Consider the following 22,355-nt stretch of genomic DNA (forward strand, 5'->3'; position numbering starts at 1 on the left):
TTAGGGGGAAACATTATGCTACATTATCTCTTTTTTTTTTTTTTGAGACAGAATCTGGCTCTGTTGCGCAGACTGGGGTGCAGTGGCACAATCTCAGCTGACTGTAACCTCCGCCTCTTGGGTTCAAGCAATTCTCCTGCCTCAGCCTCCCAAGTAGCTGGGATTACAGGCGCCTATCACCACGCTCGGCTAATTTTGTATTTTTAGTAGAGACGGGGTTTTACCATGTTAGCCAGGCTGGTCTCAAACTCCTGACCTCAGGTGATCCACCTGCCTTGGCCTCCCAAAAGTGCTAGGATTACAGGCATGAGCCACCGCGCCCGGCTTAACACGATCTCTTATGCTCTGATAGCAGTAAAAAAAAAAATGGGAGAGGTGGAATAGGAGCTGGGCCTTGAAAGTGGCAACAGAGCTTGTCCTAATGCTTCCTTCCTTCCTTGGTATGGTTTTCTATGACACGGCATTCATCAAATACAGTCAGCCTCCCCTGCCTCCAGTTACATCTGGGAATCTATCCTGGGTAGTGACACCCGTAACTTTACTCACCGGATCTGGGCAGCACTGGGCAGGCAGTCAGCATCCGCTAGGTAACTGGCCAGCCAGCTCATTGTACTGCTAATGGTGGCAGGGTCTGTTCTTTCCAGTCCTGAGGACTCCATGGGCACAAAATTCTCCTGCTTGATTCGGTCAGGTGTGGCTTCAATAATGTGTTCTGCCAAGGTCATCATGTTTACCTGAAGTCAGAAGATCACAGAACACTAAGGTTAGAAACGAACCTTAGAAGTTATCCAGGTCTACCTCCCCTGCCTCACCTTGGAGAGAAAAAAATAATAAGGCAGGAGGGCAGACTTCCACCTCAATCCAATGCAATCGAATATCATTTTAAGGTTATAACATAACACACCAAAATGTGCTGAGATCCTGAGACCTGATTATCTCCAAGTTATAGTTTGGCCCCAAACCTTCAGTCCAGTCTTGGAGAACTTCTGGCTTGTTTATACTCCCTACTCTCAGGGTCAACCAATTAATGACACTGGGCAGTTCTAGAGTAACCTGTAATATTAACAAGATGTCACTATTAGTTACATAACCAATATCTAACCACCCCCTTTTGCCTGGCCTAGAGAACCCCAGTCTAGGCTGGTTACAGTGGCTGTAATCCCAGCACTTTGGGAGGCCGAGGTGGGCGGCTCACTTGAGGTCAGGAGTTCCAGACCATCCTGGCCAACATGATGAAACCCTGTCCCTACTAAAAATACAAAAATTAGCCAGGTATGGCGGTGCATGCCTGTAATCCCAGCTACACGGGAGGCTGAGGCAGGAGAATCACTTAAACCTGGGAGGCGGAGGTTGCAGTGAACCAAGATCGCGCCACTGCACTCCAGCCTGGGTGACAGCGCGAGACTCCAACTCAAAAAAAAAAAAAAAAAGAGGCCGGGCACAGTGGCTCACGCCTGTAATCCCAGCACTTTGGGAGGCCGAGGCAGGTGGATCACGAGGTCAGGAGATCGAGACCATCCTGGCTAACACAGTGAAACCCTGTCTCTATTAAAAAATACAAAAAATTAGCCGGGTGTGGTGGCGGGCACCTGTAATCCCAGCTACTCGGGAGGCTGAGGCAGGAGAATGGCGTGAACCCGGGAGGTGGAGCTTGCAGTGAGCTGAGATCGTGCCACTGCACTCCAGTCTGTGCGACAGAGTGAGACTCCATCTCAGAAAAAAAAAAAAAAAAGAAAAGAAAAAAAGAACCCTCAAAGCTGGTCTGGATTAAGATATTCTTTATGAGAATCAGAGACGTGGACTGATTCTTAAAAACGTCCTTGCATACCTCTTAGGAGTGGCAACTGAAACAGCACTTCGGGTTCTTAAGTGAACTGAAAATGTTCTTGATGGAACTATACAAGGTGACAAAATGCTTCTCCTGCAACATGAAGGAGCCTCAAAAACATCCTGCTAAGTGGAAACAGCCACAGTGGGCTGCATGGTGTATGATTCCACTTATATGAAATGTCGAGAAAAAGCAAACCTCTGGGGATAGAATCAGATCAGTGGTTGCCTAAAGCTGGGCAGAGACGGACTGCAGATGGGCACAGGGCACTGTGCAGTGAGATGGAAGTGTTCTAGAAAGGGACTGTGGCGATGGTTGCTCAGCTGTATATATTTACTAGAAGCCGTCCCCTGAGCACTTAAAATAGGTCAATTTTATCATATGTAAATTATACCTCAATAAAGCTGTTAAAAATGCTTATTGTGGATAATTTTATAAATTTTCATCAAAGAACAATAATTAGTTTTTGTAATAATAATAAAAATAAAAAATTTAAGAAAAACATATTGGGCCAGGCATGGTGGCTCACGCCTGTAATCTCAGCACTTTGGGAGGCCGAGGCGGGCGGATCGCCTGAGCTCAGGAGTTCAAGCCCAGCCTGGGCAATATGGCGAAACCCTGTCTCTACCCAAAAAAAACCCCAAAATTAGCTAGACATGGTGGTGCAGGCCTAGTGTTTTCTTACAGTATCTGTAATCCCAGATACTAGAGAGGCCAAGGCAGAACTGCTTGAACCCGGGAGATGGAAGTTGCAGTGAGCCAAGATGGCACCACTGCACTCCAGGCTGGGTGACATAGCAAGACTCTGTCTCAAAAGAAAAAAAAAAAAAAAATTGCAGCTTTCTTTCACCTTCTCTATTGGCTGTCTTGATTTGTGACTCAAATGGTAGGAAGTAAATCTTGCCTTTATTCTTTTTCCATGAAAGTATTCAAATATATTAACAGGTGGGATTTCTGAAGCCTAAAAGGTTATCACTCTACAATCACTTTCCTAAATCCTCCATTTTATAAACATGTAACAATGTAAAAACATCTTAAGTAACATTCTCAGCAGTTGGACCTGAAAAGTCAAGTCACTCATTTCTAAATTTCATGGATTATGCTCAGAGAAGACGGCCTTTAAATGGGTAGCTTTGGATTTTTATTCAAATTTTCTTTGTGTCCTGGTATATGAGCAGTTTTCATAAACGTGCCTTGGACATCTGAAAAGAACAATTATATACGTAGTTGCTATTTGTATTAACTACATATATGCCTATAGTTATATATATCATATATTAAATCTATCATATAGTAAATATATATTAAATCAAGCCTTCTGATTTTGTTGTTCAACTTGTTCATATGCTTTTCATATCTACTTGATCTAAAAAATTCTGAGCAACGTGTGTTAGTAGCATACTGTGATTGTGGGTCCACATTTCTTTGTATTTACTAGTATTTGCTGTAATGTTTCAAGGTTATGGTGCTAGGTACACAATAGTTTATAACTGTCATATCTTCTTGATAAACTGTATATATATATATACACACACATATATATAATTTGACTTGAATTGTACTTTTTATCTTTCTTTTTATAGTCGTTTATCTATTACAGCTGTATCTATCATTTCATTTTCATTGTTTCATTTTGATTGTATTTCTTACAAGTAGTATATAGTATATCTTGCTTTTATTAAAAAAAACAAAACAAAACAAAACCGAGGCATGGTAGCTCACGCCTGTAATCTCAGCACTTTGGGAGGCCGAGACGGGCAGATCGCGAGGTCAGGAGATCGAGACCATTCTGACTAACATGGTGAAACCCCCTCTCTACTGAAAATACAAAAAATTAGCCAGGGGTGGTGGTGGGCGCCTGCAGTCCCAGCTACTTGGGAGGCTGAGGCAGGAGAATGGCGTGAACCCAGGAGGCAGAGGTTACAGTGAGCCGAGATGGCGCCACTGCACTCAAGCCTGGGTGACAAAGCGAGACTTCGTCTCAAAACAAAAAACAAAAAACAAAAAAACCAAAAACAAGCAAATCCAAGAATCTGCCTTTTAATGGAATTATCACTTCCTAAAGTGTGAATGAATCACATGTGAAAATGTTCCTCTGTTTCCTGTGATTTCTATTGTTACGTTTTCCTTTGTTACCATTCCTGAACTTTTTCCAGATGGGCCAAATTTTTCTTTTTTCCCCTTCAATGACTTAGAAATTCTGTAGCCTGTTTTTTGTTTGTTTTCTTTCCTTCTGAGATGGAGTCTTGCTCTGTCACCCAGGCAGGCAGTAGCGTGATCTCGGCTCACTGCAACCTTCACCTCCCAGGTTCAAGCAATTCCTGTGCCTCAGCCCCCTGAGTAGCTGGGATTACAGGCACCCGCCACCACACCTGGCTAATTTTTGTATTTTTAGTAGAGACAGAGTTTCACCATGTTGGCCAGGCTGGTCTCGAACTCCTGAACTCAGGTGATCCTCCCGCCTTGGCCTCCCAAAATGCCAATACAGGCATGAGCCACTCACTGCACCTGTCCTTCTGTAGCCCATTTTTATGCTACCTACTAACTTGACATTTCTAATTAGCATATTTCATCCTATCCAGTGCACATTTATCTATATCACGAGCGGAACAAAATCTATTACTGTCCCTGAACCAGAGAGCTTTCATACACTTTTACTCTCTTCATTTCCCTACCCTCCCTGGTTTTGTTAAAATCATTTAGAATTTTAGTTCTAGGAGACTGTTTAAACATTATTCATCTTCTATTTAGAGTCCCTTCCTAACAAATGCCTCTCACATATACCACACTATCAATAATTGCTCAGTTTTACTGGTTTGATTGTTCATTCCTCTATGAATGATTTTGCCATTTTCTAAAATTATTTCATTATTTTTAAGTGTTATCTTCTCATTTGGCTACAAAACTTTCTTTAGACTGCTGCTTTTTTCATAGACACATGCTCTTAATTTGGCAAGATGTTATTCTCTTACAGATCTGTGAAAATAGGAAGTGGATTTTTTAAAGGCTATTTTCTATTTCCTGCATGAACTCTTGTTTCAGTGAAGGCCACTTTCTAAAAAGCTGCGCTATCCAATGGCTATTTAAACTTAAATAAAATTAGAAACCCAGTTCCTGAGTTGCACTGGCTATATTTCATACACATGCCCTTTACAATGGCTAGACGACAGCCATGCTGATCGAGTGCCCGATTCCACATGTGGCACCAAGTGTCTCCCACGGTGGGTGGCATGGATAGAGGGCATGTCCACCACTGTGGGAAGGTCTAGTGGGCGGCACTGTTCTCGATGCTCAATTGGTTCCCCTCTTTTGAGCTGCTGATTTTCGATGTAATCTGACTTATTCCTAGATATTTATATTTATAAATGCAGTTCTAGATTGCTCAGTTTTGGTGTCTGGTGTGGGTTCCATCAGGAATTGTGTAAAACAGGATTTGGCAAACGATATCAGGCTGAATTCAGCCAGCTGCCTGTTTGTGTAAATAAAGTTTTACTAGGAAACAGCCACACTCCTCCGTTTAATGCTAAGGCTGCTTTGGTGCTGTTAGGGCCAATTAAGTAGCTAGGACAAAGTCTGTATGGCCTACAGAGCCTAAAAATATTCACTACTTGGCTCTTTATAGAAGAAATGTACTAGCCTCTTGTCTAAAACATTATTTGATTTTTCTGGGCAGTCCTCCCCATGACTGCAGTGGTCGGTAGGTGATATGGTTTGGCTGTGTCCCCACCCAAATCTCATCTTAAACTGTAGCTCCATAATTCCTATGTGTTGCGGTAAGGAAACTGCAGTGGTCAGTAGGTGATATGGTTTGGCTGTGTCCCCACCCAAATCTCATCTTGAACTGTAGCTCCCATAATTCCCATGTGTTGTGGCAGGGAAACTGCAGTGGTCGGTAGGTGATATGGTTTGGCTGTGTCTCCACCCAAATCTCATCTTGAACTGTAGCTCCCATAATTCCGATGTGTTGTGGTAGGGAAACTGCAGTGGTTGGTAGGTAATATGGTTTGGCTGTGTCCCCACCCAAGTCTCATCTTGAACTGTAGCTCCCATAATTCCCATGTGTTGTGGTAGGGAAACTGCAGTGGTCGGTAGGTGATATGGTTTGGCTGTGTCCCCACCCAAATCTAATCTTGAACTGTAGCTCCCATAATTCCCATGTATTGTGGGAGGGACACAGTGGGAGATAACTGAATCATGGGGGTGGTTTCCCCCATACTGTTCTCGTGGTAGTGAAGAAGTCTCTTGAGATCTGATGGTTTTATAAGGGGTTTCCCCTTTCACTCGGCTCTCATTCTCTCTTGCCTGCCACCATATAAGATGTGACTTTCGCCTTCTGCTATGATTGTGAGGCCTCCCCAGCCACGTGCAACTGTAAGTCCATTAAACCTCTTTTTCTTTATAAATTCCCCAGTCTGGAGAATGTTCTTATCAGCAGCATGAGAATGGACTAATACTGTAGGTCAGAAGTGGTGCCCCTGGCAACTCCCCAGAAATGGGAACACATTGGTGAGCACGCAAGCTTCTTTCTCATCCTCTGCAAACAACAGAGGGCTGGCATGAAGGAGCCCCTGGGATGCAATGAGCAGGAATGGTTCAGAAATCAGGCCTCTCCCAAGATGTGCTGACCAGGACATGTGATCTCCTCCACACACCTCCCTCTCCTTGTATCACTTCTACAGGCATGGGTGCCCTGTTGAATTCTGAGTCGTTTTTTTTCCGTTTTACATTTGTTTTAGGTTGCATCAATGGGAAGTTGGAAAGAGAGGAAGTCAAACATGTTTTTAGGCTGCCCTTATGGTCCTCCCCTACATATTTTAATACATGGAATTTGCTTATTAGCCTAATGTCAAGTTTATTTTGATACATATTGTCTTAGTCCATAACAAGTTTAAGGTCCTAAAAGGATTCTGGAATTTCTAGATTTATTATAAGGGCAGTCAGTTATCAGCTTTAGCAGTATTTCACTGCCCTCGTGAGAGCCTCAGGCCATATATGCCCTTTACAATGGCTAGATGATAGCTATGCTGATCAAGGTCACTCAGATAATTCAGAATCTTCCACGGGCTTCCTATACTAGCAATTTTTAGGCCTTGACTATATTCTAACTAGTACTTAAAACAGTGAAATCAATCAACTAAATGCAAGGAGGACACAGATGACGTACTGTAGGGTCCTGAGTGAGTTCTGAGGAGTTGGTACAAAGAGGGAAGGCTTTGCTGAGACCGGGGTCACTGGTATTCAGGCCCTATTCCCGGTGCCTGATTCACCGAATGAAAATGTGGCCCCAAGGAAAGAAGATACTCCAACGATGTTCTGCACAAGACCAGACTTCGAAGCCTTTGCCGGGAAGAAAATGACACAAACTTCGGAAACGGACCGTAAAGATCACAGCAACTGGAACGCACTGGCCTCTGCAGGCTTACCCTGTCCCTGCTTTTTACCTGTATGTCATCCATGGGCTGGGCGCATTCTTCATTTTCTGCACTATCACGGTAGGACCCCAGCTCTGTATTCACCACCTCTCTGTTAGCCATCATCAGGACACTCATTGGTTCCCGTGGACGCACCTGTGAAGGTGCTGCCTCCTTTCCTACACTGGTCCCCTTCGGATTTCCAGTCACCTGTACTGTAGACACACCAATGTAAAGATCTTTGGAATTCCACTTTCCTACAGGCTGAGATCCAGAGGCTTGAAATGCTGCAGTCTCTGGAGTGGGAGGGGAGAGTTCCCGGCTGAAGTCCCTCACTCCTTCACTGGGGCTGAGTGTCTCGGGGACAGACTGCTTAGAACTAGGGCTTTGCTTCCTGATATTTGGCTCTTCCAGACTCAGTGCAGTGGGAAGCAGCTTCTCCTGCCTTGTCTGGAAGTACTCAGGGTTCAATTTATGCTTTTTGGGAGCCGGATAATCTTTGTGGCTCTCACTGCTGTAGTAATTAGAGGGTTCAGAACGAGGTCTTCTCAGCTCTGAAAAGTACAGTAGAAAGGATAGTCAGGACAGGAGATACAACTAGGAATCCTCAAGAATCAACACTTTCTCTATGCCTGAGAGACACAAAGTGCAAAGCCGGAACTCAAGACACGTCCCTAACATTTAAATATCCCCAGTAGCATACATCAGATTCAGATCATCCTCCTCCAAAATTATGTATTTCTTGCATGAACATAGAACTTTTGCTACTTTTTTCTGTACTGGGGGAGGGGGCAGTACTAGGCATTCTTAAAGAAAAATCAGAAACATTAACAAAAAATCTGAAATGTATGTGACTATCCTATGGACTCTGCTGAGGGCAGCTGCATGAAAGCAAATGGGATCTCTGTCAAGCTCTGAGATGTCATGATTCTGAATTCTTACCTGGGTTGGTGCTTGCAATAACAGTGACTCCCTTGGGTATTTCTGGAGAGCTGATGGCTTCGCTGTGCCACTGGGCCATCCAGCTCTCTGCGCTGGGCTCTTCACTTGCAGGACAGTGGATTCTGGGGTTCTGTCCCAGCTGAGCCTGCTCATCTCTCTGCAGGTGCTCCAGACACTCTGCTAATTTCACATGACCCCGTGACCTGGCAATTCCCAAAGGCAGCCTTCCTAGAGAGTCGGGAATTGAGATGGCCCGACGGTCCCACTTGTACAGCACGACGGCAGCTTCCAAGTGCCCTAGGGCACACGCCCACATCTAGAAGACAGGGAGACACAGCAAGTGTTCTCAATCAGAGGTCAAGACCAGACCTGACTCTTGCCATTGCTGCCAACTGACAAACTGGTCCTTGCTGGCAATCTCGGTGGGGCCACTGAAGATTCCCATTCCAAAGTATCTCCGAAACATGACGTGTCAGCAAGAGACAGCGGTGGGAACTAGGCAAATCCTATGCCACACTGGAAGAATGGCGACGGGGGCTACAGGAACCCATTCCTTACCAGAGGAGTACAGGAGAAGTGGTCCACATTCAAGGGGTCAACTTCCAGTTCCAGGTCAATGCTATCCGCGTGCTTTGTACTATAAGGGAGAGCACCAGAAATTACCACGCTATTCATCACCGTTAAAAGGAAACACCAGAATATTATAAAACCCCACCAAGAGGAAACCCAGCTAGGCATATAACATCCCCATGGTGAAGAGACAGAGTCCCAGGGCAGTGTGGACGCTCCATTTGGCTAGGGGTCCAAAGAAAATAACAAGTCCAACATTTAATTCTTATCTTTCTGGGTATTTCTTGGGAAGAAGTTTATAAAACTCCCTTGGAAACTGTCCAAGGACAAAGCCCTTTGCTCACCGGCTATAAAGTGGACTGAACGGGTAGATTTCTTCCACGGGTGGCAGTGCTCAGGAAGAATGTGAGCGAGGACGTGCAAGGCTGAACCCCAGCCAGCTGCACCACAGCCTTACCGCCATTTGATGAGGGTCTGGATTAGGGTGGCATAGCCCTGGGCAGCAGCCAGGTGGAGGAGGGTCATTCCGCGGAAAGTCTTTGAGTGGATCAAGTGCTTGGACTTCGCCCAGCAGGCTCGGCTCATCATCTTCTCGCACACCACGACCACACGGCTCTCAAAGCAGCTCCCCAAGGCCCCGGTTCCAGAAGCACACTGTCACGAAAAAGCGCACGTTACGACCTCAGGACTAAAGGCCCTCGACCCCATCAGCGCTTCGATGTAGGGGAAACAAATGCTTTATGATTAGAAACTCACAACGGAAAACATAAAACACTGAAAATAAAGAAACACTGGCTGGGCATGCTGGCTCATGCCTGAAATCCTAGCACTTTGGGAGGCCGAGGTGGGAGGATTGCTCGGGAGTTTGAGACCAGCCTGGGCAACATGGTGAGACCCTGTCTCTACAAAAAGTACAAAATTTAGGCTGGGCATGGTGGCTCATGCCTGAAATCCCAGCACTTCGGGAGGCTGAGGTGGGCAGATTACTTGTGGTCAAGAGTTCAAGACCAGCCTGGCCAACCCTAACCCTAACCCCATCTCTACTAAAAATACAAAAATTAGCCAGGCATGGTGGTGGGTGCCTGTAATCCCAGCTACTCGGGAGGCTGAGGTGGGAAGATCACCACCTGAGCCTGGAGAGGTCGAGGCTACAGTGAGCTGTGATCACGCCACTGCATTCCAGCCTGGGTGACAGAGCAAGACCTTGTCTCAAAAAACAACAAAAAAAAACCCAAACCCCCAAGAACCATCCATGAGATTGAGACTAGAATGTGCTTAGCTTCAGCTCAGTAGCAGTTCTCTGAAGTCCACAGCTCTAAAGACACGAGTCTATCTATTAGGGCTGACACTCTGATTAGGAACTTCATGCCGATTCTTCTTGGGGAAAGTGTACACAGCCTTAAAAAAAAAAAAAGTGGTTCTAGCCTTCCTGTAGGCAGTAAAGTGTTGTGAGACAGTGGAGCACAGTAGCTTTCCTAATGTTTCCACTGGTGGGTATAGTGGCTCTTTCACTCTCTTGCTGCTTCTTTTTTTTATTTTTATTTTTTTTTTTGAGACAGTCTCGCTCTGTCACCCAGGCTGGAGTGCAGTGGCATGATCTTGGCTCACTCCAACCTCTGCCTCCTAGGTTCAAGCGATTTCTAGCAAATGTTTGTATTTTTAGTGGAGATAGGGTTTCACCATGTTGACCAGGCTGGTCTCGAACTCCCGACCTCAAGTGATCTGCCTGCCTCAGCCTCCCAAGTGCTAGGTTTCCAGGCATGAGCCACCGCGCCCAGCTTCTTGCTTCTTCTGAAGGAAAATTAGATCACTTAGATGCAGATTGTTTTTTCCTTAAAGAAATGACTAAAAGTATCCAATAATAATCCAGTCCTTTGTGTAAAGTAAAAAGGATACTGAGGAAAGCATTTAGAGATCTTGAAATTTAAGTGTTATTAATAACAATAGGGGCTACAGGAAAGAGAAGTTTACTAATTTTAACCACATGGGTTACTTCCTATGAACCAGTTGTAACGGAAGAAAAATAAAATCAAAGTTAGTAACTTTAACAGCTTATCTGAGTCTCCGTGATACCAGTTTTATGTTTAACACTCCCCCAAATAAATGGCACCTCTAGGCTAATTTGTATCTCTGGTGTTATTTAAAAAGCACTTTTTATTCTGGCAATAAACTCCATAAACTTTACTTACTACAGAAATACTATGGCTCCTCACTGATTTTTATTTTTAAATGTGGAAAAAATGCCTCCCAAAATAAAAAAGGCAGATGATAGGACTGTTATCTCAGCCTCCTCAAAGCTGTAAAAACACCTACAGGAGCAGAGTTAGGTGATCCCAACATGCCGCAAACTGACCTTGACTCAAAAGGCCAAGGCACAGCCATTCTACATACACCAGACACATTCATGAGCACATGGAAATGGCCAGAGTGAACGAAGAGGTAATTTTTTTTTTTTTGTATTAAACAAAAACTGCCATGTCTCTATCCTGCATGGCAAACACAGACATTTACTGAAGGCAACGTAAACTGATGAAAGGATATTCAGTAGTGGTTAATATGGGATGAGATCCTAGGCCAGCTGCGTAGTGTTTGAGCCAGTTGCATAGCGGTTGAGCTTTAAAATGACATTACATACCACTCCTTTTATGCCACTTTTGTTGGTGAAAGGAAAAGTATTTTAAGGAAATCTCTTATGTGAGCCATGAGGTAAATTAAACAATGATTACTTCTTTTATAAAACGTAGTACTATCGGCCGGGCACGGTGGCTCATGACTGTAATCCCAGCACTTTGGGAGGCCGAGGCAGGCGGATCACCTGAGGTTGGGAGTTCGAGACCAGCCTGACTAATGTGGAGAAACCCTGTTTCTACTAAAAATACAAAATTAGCTGGGCATAGTGGTCCATGCCTGTAATCCCAGCTACTTGGGAGGCTGAGGCTGGAGAATCGCTTGAACCTGGAAGGCAGAGGCTGCAGTGAGCCAAGATTGTGTCACTGCACTGCAGTCTGGGCGACAGAGCAAGACCTCATGTCAAAAAAAAAAAAAAAAAAAAAAGCCTATCTTAGCCTTAATAATATTTTACTGTGTGCCAAGTCGTTTCTTTCCTGCTGATTTCTGAAGACAGGGGGGGAGCAATATGAAAACGTGAGGAGGAAGGAGGCTAGCTTTTTGGGTGTGGCATATGATGCTCTTTTAACCTATTATTATTTAAAATATGACTAAACTTGATATTTATGAGGTTCATAAAACCAAAAATATCCACCTAAAAACTCAACCGTGTAAGGGAAATCATCATTTGTCTTGAAGAGAAAGAGGGGGCATGATTTGAGGTTTTTTTTGCAACGACTGAGTAGTGGAGATAAGAAATACCACCAGTTCCTTTAAATTTATCTCTAGGGTCCCCTGAGAAATAATTTCTCCCTGGGAGACTTCCCCAAAATGAACTTCGTAAATGAAATGTATATAAAGCCTTCAAAACCAATGGGACTCTGAAACAATGTTTGGTAATTTACTCGTACTTGGCAATATCATACATTCTTCAGGGAACTTACAGAAAGTTTGTGAAAGACGCTGTAATGTATAATGTCATTCTACACTGAATCATTACATAAACAATTTCTCTGGGCTCTTTTCATACTGACCTTGAGTTTATAAAAGGCTTATGAATTACTGAATTCAATTATGTTTTATACCTATACTTAAGATAGGGGTAAAATACAGAATAGAAAGTAGGAAGATTCTAAATTAATTCTGAACCCTAGCAGATCTGAATCACTATCTGGCTTTTTTTTTTTTTGAGACAGGGTCTTATTCTGTTGACCAGGTCAGAGTGCAGTGGAGTAATCATGGCTCACTGCAGCCTCAACCTCCCGGGCTCAAGTGATCCTCCACTTCAGCCTCCTGAGTAGCTGGGACCACAGGGATGTACCACTATGCCTGGCTAATTTAAATTTTTTTTTTTAATAGAGACAGGGTCTCAGTATGTTGCTCAGGCTGGTCTTGAACTCCTGGGCTCAAGCAATCCTCCCGTCTTGGCCTCCTACAGTGCTGGGATTACAGGCGTGAGCCACCGCGCCCAGCCAGCCTCTATTTTTCAATTGGTTGTCCTTAATTCCCACTGCCCTGTAATTTAGTAGTGAATTCTGAGATTAATAGAAATAATTTAAGGATTAGGTGGGTAAACAACTGAGAAGCTCCACATTCCAAGGCTTCTTCCATACTGCACAGATTATAATGCTTAAAAGCACAGGTACCATAAAGTACTCCCTCAGGCCTTCTGCCTGAATACAGGGATAGCATCAGCAGCAGAGAAGAGGCCTGTGATCCATCCACTGCCTCGCCAATCCATAAACATGAAGCGAAATGGGAGATGAGCATCAGCACCGCCTCGTACCTGTGCCTGGCTCCCTCCATTCCCGCTCCCGCTGCCGCCTCCACTGCTGCCGCCTCCGCTCGCCTGTTTGTGCTGCTGGGACCCCGTCATCTCAGCCATCCTCCTCTCCATCTGCTCCAGTCGTTCCAGGATGGACATCCTGAACTGGTTATCTAGGGCAGAGCAGGAGGAAGAGTGAGGTTGTGTTCTGGAAGAAAAGCAGTCAACATGTGGCCTTGCCAGCCTTGCAGGACCACCATCCAAATGCTGTCCGTAACTTCACCAAACCAGAGAGGTCTCTGCAGGCCAGAATTCCCCAGCATGATCGTGAGTCTGTCACCTCACAGAGGATGGTGGCATCTTCAGCAGCCCAAAGTTCTCGGATAAAAGACCAGAAATTCTCTTATTGTCAAAGATCAAAAAGAGGTTCAGGTTCCTGACCCCCAGTTTCTTTGTCAAATTCCCCAACGGAAACCCTGACATGAGATCTGGTAGAGAGCCCTCTAGAGCAAGTCAAATAAATAAATACAATTTAAATTAAACTAGAAGAAAGCAATTACAGCCAGAAAGGAAGGTATGTTAGACAAAAAAAAAAAAAAAAAGGTAGTATATCTTTTACCAAAACACTGAGTTTTTACAAAAAAAAATTGTTTTAAATTTTATTTCCTGAGCCAAGCTCTAGCTTTTATAATTTATTTCAGGAATAGCATCATTCAGTGCCTGAGACTATTACACCCTTTTTTGTTTTGAGACAGTCTCACTATGTTGCCCATACTGGAGTGCAGTGGTGTGATCTAGGCTTACCTGTAACTTCCACTTCCCAGGCTCAAGCCATCCTCCCATCTCAGCCTCCCCAGTAGATGGAACCATAGGTGTGCACCACCATGCCCAGCTAATTTTTGTTTTTTTTTTTTTTTGTAGAGATGGGAGTTTGACCATGTTGCCCAGGTTGGTCTTGAACTCCTGGGCTCAAGGAACCAAAGTGCTGGGATTACTGGTGTGAGCCACCATACCCAGACACATTTCTTTTTTTTTTTTTTTGAGACAGAGTCTCATGGTGTCACCCAGGCTGGAGTGCAATGGCGCAATCTCAGCTCACTGCAACCTCTGCCTCCCGGGTTAAAGTGATTCTCCTGCCTCAGCCTCCCAAGTAGCTGGGACTACAGATGCCTGCAACCACACCTGGCTAATTTTTGTATTTTTAGTAGAGACGGGGTTTCACTATGTTGGCCAGGCTGGTCTTGAACTCCTGACCTCGTGATCTGCCCACCTCGGCCTCCCAAACTGCTGGGATTACAGGCGTCAACCCCTGTGCCCAGCCCCGCATTTCTTTTAACACATGTCTCATCAGAGACAAACATAAATAGGTACTTCACTTCTACATCAGAGAAACAACAGGAATTACTGTTGGAGCTAGGATTGAAACTCAAAGAGAAAACACGTTGTGATTCTGTACCACTTTACTACGATTAGAACACGTCTCTCCACATTCCTGCATTTACACACACGTGTGTGCACACACAAGCATACACATGTTAGAACTGGGTCGCCTATCCATGTACATAAGAGGAGTTAAATCGATGTTAAAATCAATCATGCCCATACTCGCTTCATATATGTATATCTATATACACTTATATATCATAATATATGACATATATATCATATATATGTTAAATATATATGATATATATATATATAGAGAGAGAGAGAGAGAGAGATTGAGACTTTGAGATGGAATCTCACTCTGTTGCCCAGGCTGGAGTGCAGTGGCATGATCTTGGCTCACTGCAACCTCCGCCTCCTGAGTTTAAGCGATTATCCTGGCTCAGCCACCTGAGTAGCTGGGACTACAGGCACGTGCCACCACGCCCAGCTGATTTTTTTTTGTATTTTTAGTAGAGACGGGGTTTCACCATGTTGGCCAGGCTGGTCTTGAACTCCTGACCTCAAGTGATCTGCCCGCCTCAGCCTCCCAAAGTGCTGGGATTACAGGCGTGAGACCCCACGCCTGGCCACATTTCACAAATTTTAAGGAACACTGTGCCAGATATTCAATAGCAAAGAGGGGAGGTCTCTCCCTGCTCTAGCACAGGCAGACCTTGGTAAGTGAAGAAGGCAGGATAACGTAATAAGGAGGGATGGGATGGGGATGGAGTTTAGACAAGTCAGGAAAGGTGACACTTCAGTTTGATCAGAATGATGAGAACGAGCCAAACATGTCCAGAACTGAGGCCTGGTAATAGCACATGCAAAGGCCCTGAGGCAGGGCTTTCAGGGAGCAGAAGACCGTGTGGCTGGTGCACAGAGGGAGGGAGAGCAGGAGACGATAGAGCTGGAGGTGTGCAGGAGTCAGACAGTGAATGGCTGTGCAGAGCCCTGGCTCTGCCATATAATAGCTGTGTAGCTTTGAACTTAGAACAAAACCTTTCATGCCTCCGTTTCCTCAACCCTTAAATGGGGACAGTAGTCACGCCTACCTCAGAGGGCTGTTAATCTATGTAAGTGCTCAGAACATGATAAATCCTAGGTTAGCAGGCTTGCCATCACCATCATCTTTAGACAAATGAAGTCAATGTCTGTGGAAGCTGACTGAACAGCTGTGACCACATATTTCTCCTCCAACTGTTGAGAACATAACTATTTTCAAAATACAGTCATCTGAATCATGCAAAGGGATAATCTGGAGAAGAAATATTTTATCACCACTCCTTACCATCCTGACTATAAATTCCAAGACGAGCGAGCAAAGCGTACGATGGTTCCATGTGAGAGAAAACAACAGGCAGAGAGAGCACTCACAGAATGCTTCCTGCACACCAGGCACCACTGCATCACTGTGCAGATATTAATTCATTTACTCTTCACAACCATCACGTGAGGTAGGTGTTGTTATTATCCTCATTTTCCAGATGAGAAAACTGAGGCACATGGAGATAACCCATCTGTCTGGCCCCAGGGCTGGGAGTATAACCAGATACACCAAGAAGAAGGAAGGGTGATGGGAAGAGAAGATGCACAGGCATAAGGCAGTCTTACCAGAAGGAGACAATATTCTCACTCTCCAGAAAGCTTAGCTTTACTCAAAAGACAGTCAATACCCAGTCAGCAGTTCAGTCTTCACTTCAGATCAAAGTGATTTTACTTTACTAAAACACAAAAGCAAGAGGAAGACTGCTTTTTAAGAATCTTGATATTATTTTCTGGCCAGGCACGGTGGCTCACGCCTATAATCCCAGCACTTTGAGAGGCTGAGACAGATCACTTGAGGTCAGGAGTTCAAGACCAGCCTGGCCAACATGGTGAAACCCAGTCTCTACTAAAAATACAAAAAAGCTAGCCGGGTGTGGTGGTGTACGCTTGTAGTCCCAGCTACTCAGGAGGCTGATACAGGAAAATCGCTTGAACTCAGGAGGTGGAGGTTACAGTGAGCCGAGATGGCACCACTGCACTCCAGCCTGGGTGACAAGAGTGAGACTCTGTCTCAAAAAAAAAGAAAAAAAAAGATTCCTCATATTATTTTCTAATAAACTACTTCCAGGAACAACAATGCAAGAAAGATACTTCCTCTTTTAAAGCGAAAAATAACGTCTTCCTTCCAATTGCACAACTATGGATGGACAGACATATGTAAACTTGGAGGATCCTGCCACTAAGTGTCTCACTCAGTGGCAACTCCCCGCAGGGAAGTAACTCTGCATACACGCTGTGTGGGGTAACCTGCACACGGCCATTCTCATCCTGGGACCACCAGCAGAAAACACAAGATGACTACAGAGGTGGCGCTGGTGTCTTTATTCCAGATGCCATGCCTCTCCGTTAGAAACCTGAAATCTTGCAGATCACAGGTCTCTTCCGTCTGAAGCCTAAGCAGTTGACTCTTCAGTTAGAGTTCAGTTCCGAGCAGCATGGCAGTTGCCCTTTGTGGGATATTATAAACTCCCCTGCTTATTCCTAATGCTGCTAAGCCAGACAACCATTTGTCTCGGAACCTACTCGGAGATCATCATGCATCCCACTGAAATGACTTGACTGAATTTTAAACCTCCATAGCCACAGATCTGTGATTTCTTCTGCAAGTCTACAAATCTTGCATCTGGTTAACGAGTTTTCAGTATCCATTTCACTTGTTCTAGAGCACTCTAGAGCACTCTGGAACCAATCTGCAACTGAGTGGCCAAGATCAACATCCCGTGACAGACAAAGGGGCAGAAAAGCACCAAAGGTGCTCTCTGAGCTGTGGTCAGCCTGGAGCGAGCCTGCCTGCTGCCCGTGGAGGTGGCTTTGTGCTGCAGTGTGCTGCAGTGCAGTCCCCGCATCAGCTGTCCCCTGCCCATCCCCCCACCAAGCACGGACACCGCAGAAACAGACCTTCCCTGACATCACTGAGTCAGGCCCTGCCCACGGCATCGCCCGGTCAACTCCTCCAACAGTCACAGTGACTCTGTGTGTGCCACAGAGGTGACCAGCTTTTGTTCCCCAGCTGCATTCCCTGTTGCTATGCCATGAGTGCATGATATTAAGCTGCTCTGAGAAGCACTTCATGAAAATACTCAGAAGCAATTATGTGCCTCTTAACAAAATCATATCATGCATAACGGCATCTCTGAGCTTCTTAATTCCAAAGGGGAAGCCAGTGATAATTAAAATAAAAAACAATCTCAAATGCAAATGACTGAGCTGGCACCCAGGGAGTGCGGTCTGTTGCACTGTACTGCTCAAGTTCAGAGAGACTTTCTCCTCACGTGTCCTTTCCTCTGCACGGGGCCAGGGCCCAGTTCTTGGGGTTGTAAGGCTTAGATGGATAAAATGATGGTCTTTACATCTCCACACTAGCAAGCCAAAAGCAACACCTTTATGCTTGTTTTGGTTTTACAACTTTATCAGGATAATTAAAACACTATGAAATATTTGGCAAATTGAGAGCTGTGCATTGCTTTGACTGTATGCTGTGTGTGATTATGGGACACAGGGAATACAATTACTTAGAAGCAAAGAAGAATTTCTGATTACATTAGAGTAAAAAAGTACATTTGAAAGATTCACTTATTCATGCACAAATATTCACTGGAGCACCTACTATGTACCAGGCAGTAGGGAGTACTTAGAACAGCAGTGAAAATATCCTTGCCCTCTTTTGTTGACCAACAGATAATTTCTGCAGCCCGAACAAACCTGGAGTTTTAAATTAATACAAAGCAAAGGCCGGGCGTGGTGGCTCACGCCTGTAATCCCAGCACTTTGGGAGGCCGAGGCGGGTGGATCACAAGGTCAGGAGATCGAGACCATCCTGGCTAACACGGTGAAACCCCCTCTCTACTAAAAATACAAAAAATTAGCCGGGCATGGTGGCAGGCACCTGTAGTTCTAGCTACTCAGGAGGCTGAGGCAGGAGAATGGCGTGAACCCAGGAGGCGGAGCTTGCAGTGAGCCGAGATCGCGCCACTGCACTCCACCCTGGGCGACAGAGTGAGACTCCATCTCAAAAAAAAATAATAATAATAATAATAATACAAGGCAGAGAAAGGGAATTGGGAATAATGCGTAGATTTAGGGGCTGATGAGTTTGGTCCTAGTTCTCACCCATGATGCTTCAAACAAAGACAACAGGGTCAGCTTTGAGGGCTTCCAAGTAGATGTCCTTAGGACAGTCTGAGTGCAGCAGCTGAACTACTCCATCGGGAGAAAATTCTGCACAGAAGGAAAGTTACAAGTGCAAGTTTCCATGGGCACATGAGGCTCAGAGGTGGCTCAAGGCCACAGGAGGCTCCAGAGGTCCCCGCAAAGAAAGCCAGCTGCTCTAGCTCCGCTTCCTGCCTGGCAGTTCTGAGATTTTTAGTTCTCATCCTGAAATATTAGGCTATATCTGTCGCACCGGAAGAACAAGTTCCTGCTTCATCACAGAACAGACACTCTATATTTGCTGCAGCGGGTGAACTCTGGGCAAGGGTACGGAAAAGAGGTGCACAGAGGCCTGTTTCTAGTAACACAGGCTGGCCTCCTGTTGAAGACATGAGGATGACAGACGCATAATCCAGAGACAGACACCACCATTCTAAGCATTTTACCCAAGAAAATAAAAATTTACATAACATTTCTACACATACATGCTTCGGTAAAAAACAGTATAAAGAGCCACCTACTTAGAGCTTTCTAGGTATCAATACAAACATCACAAAAGTTAGTTGCAATGATACCCTACCTTCAAGTGGGAAAAATGACCAAACCTTTGTGGCCACACAGAAGGCTATAAATAAATACACATAGTTTATACCCTGCGGGGTGTATAGGTGAATGTGAGACCCAGAACTACACTGAGCTATCAGCCATGTCCTCCCCAGCGAAACTATAAACTTTCTGAGGGCATGGAAGAGCAGCGCAGAGTAGGAAAAGGCAAAAGCAAAAAAAAATCCTTTGACAGACAAGGAAGTATCAAATGATACAAAATAGTCAACTGGGCTGAGGTTCCCCAACTCTTAACCCCCCTGGGTAAGTCCCACAACTCCTGGATCTAGACTCAGGCAAGGTGAGCTCTGAATAATCTTACTTCTGGTGCAGAACCTCTGGGTGTGAGTCTCAGCTTCCCTTCCAGTGGCAGAGTCTCCGTGCGTGACCCACCTGCCTGTTCCCTGCTAGAGGCCGTGTGCTGTGAGTCTGTGTGTGTGACCCACCCGCCTGTTCCTGGCTGGAGGCTGTGTGCTGCCCTAGAGGGGGGCTTCTGCTCATCCCAGTGACCATTCTTCTAGACCAGAGGTCTCAAACTTTAGGAGGGCTTCTTAAGACAGACTGCTGGGCCCTATTCCCAGAGTGTTGGTCCAGTGGGTCTTAGTGAGACCCAGAAGTTGCATTGCTAACAAGGTCCCAGGCAGTTCTGATGCTTCTGGTCTAGGGCCACATTTCAAGAACCGCTGCCCTAAGACCCTGGCCTGTTTCCACAGTGAAAGAATGACTCCCGTCTCCTCCACCCAAGTGCCTGTTAAGAATGATCCCAGAACCACCTGCTCAAACAGAAGCAGAGATTCCTACCTAGCATGGGTACGTGAGGCATCACCTCATGTGAACCATGCCAGAGCCATCCGCAGTAGCTCTGTTGACAATAACTGGGTGCACATTTTCTTCTCAAGCATTTTCACTCAAGACCAGACTCAGACCAGGCAATACTTGAAAACGATTTAAAACCCAGCCACCTGCACTGCTGTCTGCAACGTATGAAGTACTCCTCTACCATTCCCATTGCATCTGACCTCTTTATTACTTTGTCCTTTACTCAGCTGACAACATGGGCTGTCTTTCCAGGTGTCTGTCTCCGCCTCTCGTGTTTCTCTAAAGCAGTCTATTTTCCTGAATGGTTCCAGGGAATGAGGAAGGATACATTCATCTTCATGCAGTAGTTCCTTCCCGCTACCTTCCAGATATGCACGCGCATGTAAATCCCCGGACAAAAACTCAATCATTCTGATGGCTTTCGTAGCAACCGTCTGGCTCATGATTCATTCAAAGCTTCTCTTCATGAATCTCTTCTCCCTGCACTCCTTTTTTGTGGAAGCAGCAGTTTTAGCCTGGGCAGCTCTGAGACACTGCAAAGAACACTGGAGTAGAAATAAGAGCCCCAGGTTTAATCCTGTCACTGTGTGACTTTGTAAAAATAATTCCCACTTCGCACCTCAATTTTCTCATCTGTAAAATGGGGATATATTTTTATATATATATATATATATATCCCTTCTTGTTTGTGAGGATGAAATAAACTAATACATGCAATCTTTTTTTTTTTTTTTGAAAGAGTCTCACTCTGTCGCCCAGGCTGGAGTGCAGTGGTGCCATCTCGTCTCACTGCAACCTCCGCCTCCCGGGTTCATGCCATTCTCCTGCCTCAGACTCCCGAGTAGCTGGGACTACAGGCGCCCGCCACCATACCCGGCTAATTTTTTGTATTTTTAGTAGAGATGGAGTTTCACCATGTTAGCCAGGATGGTCTTGATCTCCTGACCTCGTGATCTGCCCACCTCGGCCTCCCAAAGTGCTGGGATTACAGGTGTGAGCCACCACGCCCGGCCCATACATGCAATCTTTTGAAGGAATATGGCTCTCTTATGCCTGAGCTATTAGACTGGGGCCTTCTGCCCAGCCCCATCTATGGGAGCATGGTTAAAAAATTAAACATTTTTTCGAGTAATTTTAGATTTACAGATAAGTTGCAAAGCTCGTAGAGTTCCCATATGCCCCTCACTCAGTTTCCTCTAACATGGTATCTTATGTAACCATGGCACATTTGTCAAAACTAAGAAACTAGTATTGGTATATTAGAGCTATTAGCTAAATTAAAGACTTGAAACCGATTTTCGCACTCTTTCCATGAATGTCCTTTTTCTGTTCCAGGATCTAACCCAGGATCCCGCATTGTGTTTAATTTTGAAGTCTCCTTAGTGTCCTTGGATCTGTGACAGTTTCTCCATATTCCTTTACTTTTCAAGATTTTAACAGTTTTAGGCCGGGTGCAGTGGCTCGCGCCTGTAATCCCAGCACTTTGGGAGGCTGAGGCCGGTGGATCACCTGAGGTCAGGAATTTGAGACTAGCCTGGCCAACATGGTGAAACCCATCTCTACTAAAAATACAAAAATTAGCCGGGCGTGGTGGTGGGCACCTGTAATCCCAGCTACTTGGGAGATTGAGGCAGGAGAGTTACTTGAACCCAGGAGGCAGAGGTTGCAGTGAGCTGAGATCACACCATCGAACTCCAGCCTGCCAGTCTGGGTGACAGAGTGAAACTCTGTCTCCAAAAAAAAATTTAACAGTTTTGAAGAATACTGGTCAGGTATTTTGGAGACATCCCTCAATTTAGGTTTGCCTGGTGTTTTCTAATCCTTAGACTGGGTTCTGGGTTTTTAGGAAGAGTATCAGAGGTGAGGTGCCCTGCTCATCACATACAATCAGAGGGTATAATGATGTCCTGGTGAGGTCAGCCTCCATCATTTGGTTAAGGCAATGTTTGCTACATTTCTCTACTGTGAAGTTACAATTTTTCTCTTTCCGTTTTTTGGAACTAAGTCACTAAGTCCAGTTCCAACAACAAGAGGGTAACTAAGTTCCACCTCGCAGATGGGGGAGTATCTACATATATTATTTGGAGTTCTCCTGTAAGGAAGATTTGTCCCTATTTATTTATGTATTTAGTCAATCACTTATTTATATCAGTATGGACTCCTGTACATTTATTCTAAACATTGGGTC

The 22,355-nt window shown here is 45.0% G+C and overlaps 1 protein-coding gene across 10 annotated transcripts in view; it reads right to left on the minus strand.

The window, feature by feature from the left end:
* CAMTA1 (calmodulin binding transcription activator 1) overlaps positions 1-22,355 on the minus strand; it is a 979,133-nt gene that overhangs the window by 24,123 nt on the left and 932,655 nt on the right. For 6 of the 10 annotated variants that reach the window (XM_054557095.2, XM_054557098.2, XM_054557100.2 and 3 more), the window contains 6 exons: positions 13,145-13,296; positions 9,209-9,405; positions 8,740-8,818; positions 8,182-8,497; positions 7,270-7,793; positions 547-734 (listed from right to left, as the gene is read on the minus strand). In XM_054557095.2, the coding sequence (XP_054413070.1) occupies positions 547-734; positions 7,270-7,793; positions 8,182-8,497; positions 8,740-8,818; positions 9,209-9,405; positions 13,145-13,296 (1,456 nt within the window). The remainder of the gene's footprint in view (positions 1-546; positions 735-7,269; positions 7,794-8,181; positions 8,498-8,739; positions 8,819-9,208; positions 9,406-13,144; positions 13,297-22,355) is intronic. The other 4 variants (XM_054557106.2, XM_024253799.3, XM_054557109.2 and 1 more) reach the window with 1 other exon arrangement.

Source organism: Pongo abelii, chromosome 1 (genome assembly GCF_028885655.2).
Source record: "Pongo abelii isolate AG06213 chromosome 1, NHGRI_mPonAbe1-v2.0_pri, whole genome shotgun sequence".
Classification (NCBI taxonomy): Eukaryota; Metazoa; Chordata; class Mammalia; order Primates; family Hominidae; genus Pongo; species Pongo abelii.